The following is a 9,946-nucleotide window of genomic DNA, read 5'->3' on the forward strand; positions in this document are numbered from 1 at the left end:
AACAGTAAATTGTTCAGTGTAAAACCATGATATAATGTCCTTGTCGCCATATTCGACTTGATGATAAATATAAAATTAGGACGACTTAGCATTACAGAAAAGTTGTATTTTTTGGCAATTACAGAATATTAATAATCTACTTAATATTTTGAAATATTTTGATATTTATATCTGCGTGTGAATGGTTGTTTGTCTAAATGTGCCCTGTGATTGGCTGGCAACCAGTCCAGGGTGTACCCCGCCTCTTGAATGAAGACAGCTGGGATAGGCTCCAGCACCCCCTGTGACCCTCGTAAGGATATGCGGTAGAAAATGAATGAATGAATGAATGAATAAATGTATATCTGCCTCATATTATATTGTTATGATTATTAGTATTGTATTGAAGAAAATAATAATATAGTCCATATAATAATAATATAATCCATAGTCCATATAATAATAATAATATAATAATATAGTCCATCCAGCTCTGAAAAGAATCAATTAATCTTTTATTTGAAGAAACCGTAACCAGAAACATGCTTTATCCATGCAAAAAAATGTCCAGTCCCACCCATATATACTATCATTATTACATACAAAACATATAAAACATTTTTAGAGGGTTAAAAGAAGCACAAAAATATCCTGAGATAAACAGGCGGAGGAGTGCATGTTGAATTGCTTGCCTTTCTCCTCTAGGGGGAGGAAGTGGTTTTCATGAGAGAGCTGTTGAGAAGCTGCCTGTTCCCGTTTGCTGACTTACAGCATAGCACCAGTAGCACCAGTAGCACCAGTCAGAGTCAAAAGGTGGGAAGTCTAAAACGGGCTGCGGTCCTTCATAGTGTGTATCCTCTTGAGAGCCAACCTAGACATTTGTTTCTTTTGTATTTTGGGAAACAAAATAGCCTTGTTATGCTTGTTAGCTGTCTTGAAGGAAGTCAGCTGATACAATATCCATCAGCTTTTAGGTGTATATTTACAGTTGTGCTCCAAAACACATTTCTTTGTTGGGTAATGGCTGGCTCTTAAAGTGGTTCATTGGTAGGAACATGTACCTTTTCCTTCATTTAGTCATTGTTCCATCACCTGTTATGAGTCACCTGGAGCCGATCCCACGTGGCTTTGGGTGAAAGGCGTGATACATTCTTGACGGACCGCTGAGCACGATTATTATCAAATGACGTCAACTCCTTACATGACTGAACAACACTGACAAGTCTTGCGCTTCGACTGGGATTTTCCTTCTTTAGCGTCAGTGGAAGATGATTCCTTATCGAGATTGTCTTCCTGGGATTGGGCTGTTTGAGGTTTTTCCTTGAGGGGAATGTTCTGCTGCATTTCACCTTCTTTTCCCTGCAACTCTTGATCTGTTCCACCGTGTAATGTTGACTGCGGTCTCAGCATGTGTTCATCGCCGTCGTCAGTGATAATCACTCGCTCTGCAGTTAGCATGTCCTGCGTTTCTTGGGTGGCGTTGGTGTAGCCCAGGAACACAAGAGTGACCGGGTTTTCCTCCAAATTTCGATCATCCATATTCACCTCCTTTCCTGTTGCGTCTCGTACCACCATGGTGTTGTCTAGCTCCACTTTAGCGTCGGACTTCGGGGTTCTGGAGTTGTGTTGTCCCTGCAGTCCTCCCACGGGAATTCTGTTGGCTTCCGTATGAACCATTTTAGATTCTTCATTTGGGGTGACGGTGACCTCATCTAGCATCACTCTCATTCCAACCCCGTCCACTGCACTCAAAATCTGCCCGAGCTCTTCTGTTGAGGGTTGACAGCCTGACCCGGCGACTGCATGGATGCTTTTCCTGCCGTCGTCAAAGACAGTCGTAGCCAGGGTAGCACTGGTTTCTGTGGACACAGGTGCCACCGATCGGACAACAGTGGCACCTGTCTTGGGGTCCTTTTCCACCTGTACTGCTACCATTCCCAGAACTGCAATATCAAAGTGGAAACAATGTGAATAAAATAAAATAAACATGGTTGACAATTTGTATAGGTTAAGGTAATTTTAAGGTAAAGCGCTCATAGGTTACAGTAAGACAGGGGTGTCCAAACCTTTTCCACTGATGACCACATACTGAAAAATCAAAGGCCACGTTGATATTATTTTTTTATGGCTATGCTAAGAAGTTATATATATTTTATATATATTTCTCATCTTTGTGACATAAGTGAAATACTACTATAACACAATTTTTGTCCATAATATTCAATTATGACATTTTTCTTAATATTTTAACTTTATTCTTGTAAAATTACAGCTTTAAAAGAAAAATCCAATTAAAAAAATTGGAGAATGTTTCCTCATTATTTTTTCCCTTTATTCTTGGAAAATGTCTGCTGTTACCAATTCTGTTGGTGCATTTTTAAAAATATTTTTTGAAATATTTCAACATTTTCTTGCTAATTTTTTTTCTCATTTATTCCAAAACCTAATTTTCCCAAATTATTTTCAAAACATCTTTGTTTCTCATAATATTACCACTTAAAATATATATATTTAATATATATATTAATATATTTAATATTTCAACTTAATGCTACAAAAATGATTTTTTTCCTCATAATATTTTGAAATGTAACATTTTCTGATAACGGTACTTTTTTGGTAATATTTTGACTTTATTCTGGTAACGTTACTTCCGAAAAAAAATTTTGTGCACTTTGAACACCCCTCAATAAGACCTTTGTTGACTAGCGTGAGCTGTCTAAATATTTAATTCTGCCTGAAACTATGAGTAAAAAGTAGCTTTTAAACTCTGCAAAGCCCTCTGGCAAATTAAAAAAAAAAAAAAAAAAAAGCAAAGGAGACTAGAAGTAGAAAGTGAGCCAAATATAACACTGGCATCGTTCACACCATTCACCTCAGTCTCATCATTAAGTCATTCCCTCAAGGCTCCACTTGGGCAGAGTAACATTAAATATAAGGAATGCTGTTTGCAAAAGATGAAAACAAATGCAGAAACCCCGTCTCCAAACCCCGAAGATGTTCATCTGTCATGGATGGATGCCTGAGCTATTTTCAGTGTGGGTCAAATAAATGTTAATGCCATCTCTGCATTTCCAGATGTGGATAAAATTTGGTCAATGAAATTACTGGAAACTAACAAAAGTGGGAGATTTGTTCTCTTCAGATTCACTGTTTATTGTATTTCAGTTCTTTTAACATTCTTTTCCAAATGAATAACCCTTCCACTTATTGATCAATAAGATTGAGATCACAGCAATGATGATTCGCATTCCTGACGTCTTACCTGACCTGCCATCTTGCCCACTTTCATGGAACATCCTTTGCGCCATGATGAGGTCCTATCGCCAGCCTCTTTGTTCACTAAAACCAAAAACACGTTTATTATGATTCTATACATTCATCCAATCTCCAATACATTAAAACTTCCCATTTAGGAATGGCCTTTTATTGGGGCCAGCCTAAGGCACACCAGTGCAATCAGCATCAGCGCTCACTAAAAGAGATTTGTGAACAATATTTGAGAGAAATAGGACAGCGAAGAGGAGGGTGGGGTTGTTGTGTTCATATTGTTGTGTTGTGTTTATATTTTTGTTAAGGCTTTGAACCTAAACTTAATACGCTAATGGTGTTCTTATACGGCCTCCATAAGCCATGAAGCGGGAGAAGGAACGCGATGCCGCCCCAATCTAAGTCGAGCTGTCGAGCTGCTTCTTAGCCGTGACTCCATTCTGTCACCTTGAGTTAAACTTCAGCGAAAGACGTAGTTATGGTAAATTATTATCAGCCCAGAAATAATAGATTCAAAGCAGGCGTAGTCATGACGCTGACTGAAAGAGGATACAAATCCATTGCATTAGCGATAATGATACTTTGTTTCTCACAACAAAAACAAACCATTTGTTGAATATGTTCAATAAAAAGGTATTTAATTTATTATTGGCCATTGTTTACCAGAAAGAAATCTGTATATTATAAGACTCCATCCCACTTGTTCACCAATCATTGTACATTATTTGTCATTAGTGGTGAGTACCTATACATTTTGCTTAAACCTGGATTGTGTTGTAGTAAACAATGGCAATTGAAGAGAGAAGGAGACAGTTCAGAGCTCAATCACATCTAATAAATACAGCAGTCACTTTTATTGCAAAAGTCCAAAATTGGAGGAGAATGGCAACGTAATACTAGTTGGAAGGGATTTGGATGGGAGCAAGCCGTGAGTCAAGAGACATTGTTGTGGGCGTATTGATTGAATACTGAAAGTTAATCTTCGTTTCAAAGGAGGAGAACTGCAGCAATATGTTTTAACAAGGATACAAAAACACTACAGTACAGCGGGATGGAGAATGAAAAGGCACGGTCACAGGAGTGAAATACGTTCACTCCTACTCCCACTACGAATCACTTAGTAATTTCAACCTGGAGGTTGATCATTAAAATTCAAACAAAGGCCTGTACAGGGGATTCGGCAGTAGTCCGGAAGTCCTTGGGAGCACCTATCACAGTGGGGTGGCCGTGCCGGGACGTGGAATAAATTAAAACAGGACGTTTTGGAAATCCAAGGAAATATAGCTGGAGTAGGTGCAGATTCTGGAAGATCTAGAAAGCTTTCTGTGTTGGTTATTGTGTGTAGCTGCTCTACAGTCCACAACTCAAAACAAAGGGCTGAAAATGACAGGTCCCCTGTAAAACATATTAATTATAAAAAAATGAAGTTAGCTACTTACTTCCGGCTATTTTGGGAACTTATCCCCAGTGATAAACAACGGAACGCTGTACTTGTGTTTTTCTAACCTCCGTGTAAAGTTAGGATTTACTGTACTGTTTTATTTTTGTTCTATTGGTCTCTATTGTAATCTCACACAGTACACAGAGTATATTTTTCAGTGTGCGCAAGCAGTAATGCCAGCATACTGAATCTGTCTCGGGCTGTAATGTCACAGCCGACTTAAATGGACGTGAATGAACCTTCCAAAATGAGGCTTGGATAAGCTACAAGGTCTTTGCTGAGACCTGCAGTGGGAGGGGGGTTTAAACCTGAGGCTGACAAGTGAAGGAGGCAACGTGGATGCAGACACCAGTGCCTCAAGGAGAGCATGACATGCAACCGTAGTTGGGGTCAGACACGAGGCATAGTGTAAAGAAACTATGAGGTCATCGTATTCCTAAAAAGACATTAGCCATTTACAATTACATTCATTACAATTAAATCTGCTTTTAGTAGTTTATGATGCAGAGGGTGCGGTGTTTAAAATTCAACATGACAGCCGAGTGAGCAAGAAGTAGTAAATGCCCCATTTGCTGTGCCCTTAAATCGGGTTCTCGATGAATAAATAATCAGTGTGTCCTTAATGCTGCTGTTAAACATGAATATGGAAAAGAAACTTTGTGAGACAAACACCCAAAACACCATATTTAATAATAAAGAGCATGTTGACGACTTGTATTGGTGTCTAATTGTTCATGGTTCAGCCCATTAGTGAAGTCTTAGGAAGGCAGCGGGGTAACTTGGCAACCGGTGTGTGTGTTTGTGTGTGTGTGTTCCTTACTCAAGCTTATTCTTCTAAATTTGCCATTTTCACTCAGTGCATGCAGTATCTGACCTCTGATTTAAAGCAGCAGTAGATGATGAATATATTTATATACATTTTAGCATACATTTTGCTTAAATTTCTATCAGCTTCAATGGTACTCCTTTTCCAGGAGTTTGCAATGTCGCAATCTATGCTAGTTATCTTGGTCCAATCCTCAGAACGTACCCCGTACATTTTGGACCGTTAAATTTGTCCCCGAGTAGTCCTTAAACGTCCAGGACAATTGACTAACCATTCCAATGTGTCTCTACATCTCATCTGTCTACAAGTCCTCACTCCCTTGTTTACAATGCTAGTTTTTATCCACGTCATGTGAGCAGCATCCCACCACCGGAGCGCACCCACCCCCGACCTGATGAGCAAGTAAGCGCTGAGCACAAATATATATTAATCATTTTTCACCCCTCATGCTCCCTCTGGGTTAGGAGTGTCGAAAGTGAGGCCGCCAGCACATTCTAAAAATGTCATTTAATATCAAAACTAAAGAAAAGAGACAGCATAAATGAAAAAAGTCAGCAGTAATTTCACAAGAATAAAGTAGAAATATTTAAATATTAAAATATTGAAAAAAACGAAATGTAACAATACAAAGTCATAATTTTATGAGAAAATACTCCTAATATTAAGAGTAAAAATGATGTAATTTTAGTAGTCAAAGTAGTCGTAGTTTTGTAGTTTTAAAATTTTAAAGCCATAATATTATGAGGTGCACACAAAACAACACAGAAAAAAATATATTATGAGAATAAATAAAAATGGAAATGGTCTAATTACTTGAAGGAAAAATAGAACAGAAATGTAAAAAAAAAAACTAGTGGTAATTTTATCCCCCAAAAGTCATATTTTAATGACAAAAAAAGTTGCAATTTTACAAGAATAAACTTGTAATGTTATGAGGAAAAATATTACTCAAAAAATTAGTTTAAATATTAAAAATCAAAATACCTTATTGAAAAAAAAAATCTGAAAAACAAAATAAATGTAGTAATTTTTGGAAAATTTGGTTGGGGGAAGGGAATATAGCCAAAATATTTGAAATTATTTAAGAACAATGCAAAATAAAAAAACTGAAAAATGGACCCACAGACAGCCAGAGCTGGGCGGGACTGGTACAGGCACCCATTCCATGCCACATGCCATTGAGCTAAAGATAACTCTCCAATGGGACAGAACAGGAATCATAATGGCGTTTAGGGAGCCCCACCCAGGACACATGAGTAAGGTGTTGACGAAGAAGCAGCCCAGCTTGGCCAAAGCCATTACATATGACACGAGACATTTGGTGGTGGGGCGGGTCAAATTTAACTGGAACCATGTGGAGATGAGAAACAAACTAAATATTTCTTCTTCTATATTTTCGTAAGCGTGTGGCGTATTTAGCTTGTTAGCGTCCAATTCTAGTGAACAACGACAAATGAGGCTAAAGAGTTCTGGAGTCAAACGTGATCCAATAATTATAACAGATTTTATTGCAAATGTTGATCTGAAATCAGATGAGAAGGTTAATGTCAAGATAGCAAAAGGGTTTGGAGGGGGAGGAGCAAGCCGCGTGTTAAAAATAAACATATATGGGCGTATAATTGTGAAACTTCGTCCTTCTGTTTGGTATCGAATTTACATGCAGACTTCAACCATAACCCATTCATCATAAAATGGCTTCAGGTCCAATGCCACTGCAAAAACTTTGGGAACTTTGGCTGGGTGAAGATCACATGGGGTATGAATTGATCCCACAAGTCAGCCATGTGACCCACTACAATAATCACTCAATATGAAAATATCAAGGTTGGAATTTTGAGGATTGAAACAAATGATGTAAATTTGACAACACACCTTTTTGTTTTGCAGCCTTGTGGTCCCCTCGTAGTCAATAGTGACTACCTTGGTTATTATTTATAATGAGTTAATATTTTGGAGAAAAGACCTGCTGTCCGCTGCAGCTGATTGGTCTTCTGAGGCATGTCGCCTGATAGCTTTGAGTTCTAACCGTAACACTAGCCACGTTTACATGAGGAGTTTTTCCTCTTTCCGAATGACTTTTCCAAAGACAATGGTATACATGGAAAGGAATATTCCAATCTCTTGTCTACATGCGGCGCTATAATCAACCAGAATAGTCAATGGGGCATGCACAGTAAAACGTAAACATCAACATCACGTGATACCGACTTCCCCAAGTTTTTCTTTCATCCAGTCTTGAAATTAAGTTTGGATCAAAAACAAACTTTCCGCAGCAGTCCAGTACCGATTACTCGCCTTCATTTTTAAAACTGAAGAAGGTCTGCAGCTAAGTGTTGCATCATATCTGAGCATGCGCTGAAAGAACGCACTCAGGATAAATTTAAACAGGAAAAAATCAAATTCAATCTTGCTAATATTTTATAATTAAACTGGGGACATGTTTTATATAGATATATATTTTATTTTTAAATAAAAACTGGACTTGTGAATATATAAAGTATAGAAGGGTTTAGATTCTGTTCCGTAGATGGCGGTAATGCACACCGAAAGCTGCTTTCCATTTGAGTGGGTACAATATACCTCAATCGGATTGGGGTAAGGAATATTCCACCCCTGTGAATCCGATTATATATTTATTCGGATTGGCACTTTTCTTTCGGAATGAGGTGTATACAAAGGTTACATTCTTTCAGTTTGACCAAATAAACCGAATGCAATTGGAATATTTGGGTCCATGTATACGTGGCTACTATCAGTGAAGTTAAGCACAAACTAAAACAAGGATCCTTTACCGTGTATGCTTCTTAAACTCAAAACAACAAGACTGTGTCAAATGACTTACCCCTCACGACTTTCCCCAAAAGTTGAAAGTTGAGTTGCCAAAAGAAAAAGACCTATGTCAAGCCAAACATTGGATACGAGACTGCTGTAGTCATGATAGTAGGTTCCACCCACTGCCTACCGAACACCCCTTTACATTCAACAAGAGACTTCTTCTTCATGAAGCATCAAGTGAAGCAGAAGGTGGGCCGGGGGTATTTTTTTACAAGACACTAACTGACGGATTAAAGTGGGCAGCTACAGCTGGCAGAGGGCAGGGATGCCGATGGAAATAGTTCAATGACACAGCACATAGTACGCATTCTGACACTGTATCTGCGTTGATAATGTGAGCTGTAAGCACGCTGCGGCATTCGCTGTCTTTGCCCAAAGTGGGTCACTGGTATTTGCACTTTGTCATGGCTGGTTTTTACATGAAAGAGAAGTCAAGCAGGGTCCGCACACACCCCTCAAACCTTTCACAGAGCACTGATTATTAGGCAGAACATGAACTTCTTCTTGGCATGTTCACTTCAGGCAGCAGCCATCAAATGAGTGCAGACCATCGAAGTGACATCCAAAAATGTTTGTGTGCTCCACTTATTTTGACATGCGGTGAAATTTCATGTTGGTTTAAAGCACACTGAAGTGGACTGTCAAATGGCTGAAAAGAAGGAAAGGCAATTTTATACACTCCCCGATCCCAATTTTAAGACCTTTTTACAATTTGAACTTTTGAAGTAGTGCGTCCATTAAATTAAAGAGCAAGACAAAAAAAAAAATTTGAGTAAGAAATTTATTTCAAACAATCATTATTCTGGTGGCACGGCGGTCGAGTGGTTAGCGCGCAGACCTCACAGCTAGGAGAGGGTTCAATTCCACCCTCGGCCATCTCTGTGTGGAGTTTGCATGTTTGCATGTTCTCCCTGTGCATGCGTGGGTTTTCTTCGGGTACTCCGGTTTCCTCCCACATTCCAAAAACATGCTAGGTTAATTAGCGACTCCAAATTCAAGTGTGAATGGTTGCTTGTCTATATGTGCCCTGTGATTGGCTGGTGACCAGTCCAGGGTGTACCCCGCCTCTCGCCCAAAGACAGCTGGGATAGTAGGCTCCAGCACCCCCCGCGACCCTCGTGAGGAAAAGCGGTAGAAAATGAATGAATGAATGAACAATCATTATTATTGTTCATCGGCTGATCAAAACTGCATTGATCTCTTGATGGCAAAGGTTAAATGTATTTTTTGTGATCTGGGCTGCTTTCTTCTTCAATGCAACAATGAAGCTTCGGGTTGTGCAGGGGCGTCAAACGGCACCTGGCTATGCAGAGATGTTGCCGGGTGAATGAAGGGCCCTCATTAGTGTGGTAATGACTGGAAAATTTTGGGATGGATAGCAAGGGTAGTTTATCAGTATATCTGATCAACCTCCATGTGCAATACTAAGGGCTCTAAATGCAATATACTAAGTTCTATGTGAAGTATTTCCATAATGCCTCATATTAACTCACTAGCAAGATCTCAGTGTATAGACTGGTCATATATCTCATCTTGTTTCATATTATCTACATACTGTATTGGAAATAACTTTTTTTGATTTTGTTAATACTTGG

The 9,946-nt window shown here is 38.9% G+C and overlaps 1 protein-coding gene across 1 annotated transcript; it reads right to left on the minus strand.

Moving 5' to 3' along the window:
- Positions 1-514: 514 nt before the first annotated feature.
- Positions 515-8,505, minus strand: LOC131103837 (paralemmin-2-like). Its single transcript, XM_058050452.1, has 3 exons — positions 8,359-8,505; positions 3,245-3,321; positions 515-1,922 (listed from the first exon to the last, which is right to left on the minus strand). Exons 2-3 carry the CDS (start codon positions 3,288-3,290, stop codon positions 1,177-1,179), a joined length of 792 nt encoding a protein of 263 aa, XP_057906435.1. The 5' UTR covers positions 3,291-3,321; positions 8,359-8,505; the 3' UTR covers positions 515-1,176.
- Between the last annotated feature and the right edge of the window lie 1,441 nt (positions 8,506-9,946).

The sequence above is a fragment of the Doryrhamphus excisus genome, chromosome 15 (genome assembly GCF_030265055.1).
Source record: "Doryrhamphus excisus isolate RoL2022-K1 chromosome 15, RoL_Dexc_1.0, whole genome shotgun sequence".
NCBI classification, from domain to species: Eukaryota; Metazoa; Chordata; class Actinopteri; order Syngnathiformes; family Syngnathidae; genus Doryrhamphus; species Doryrhamphus excisus.

Coding starts and splice junctions, on each gene's coding strand:
- LOC131103837 (XM_058050452.1), bottom strand. CDS start 3,290: ATGGCGCAAAGGATGTTCCATGAAAGTGGGCAAGATGGCAGGTCAG. Junction 1,923..3,244: donor TGGGCAAGATGGCAGGTCAG/GTAAGACGTCAG, acceptor TTGATATTGCAG/TTCTGGGAATGGTAGCAGTA.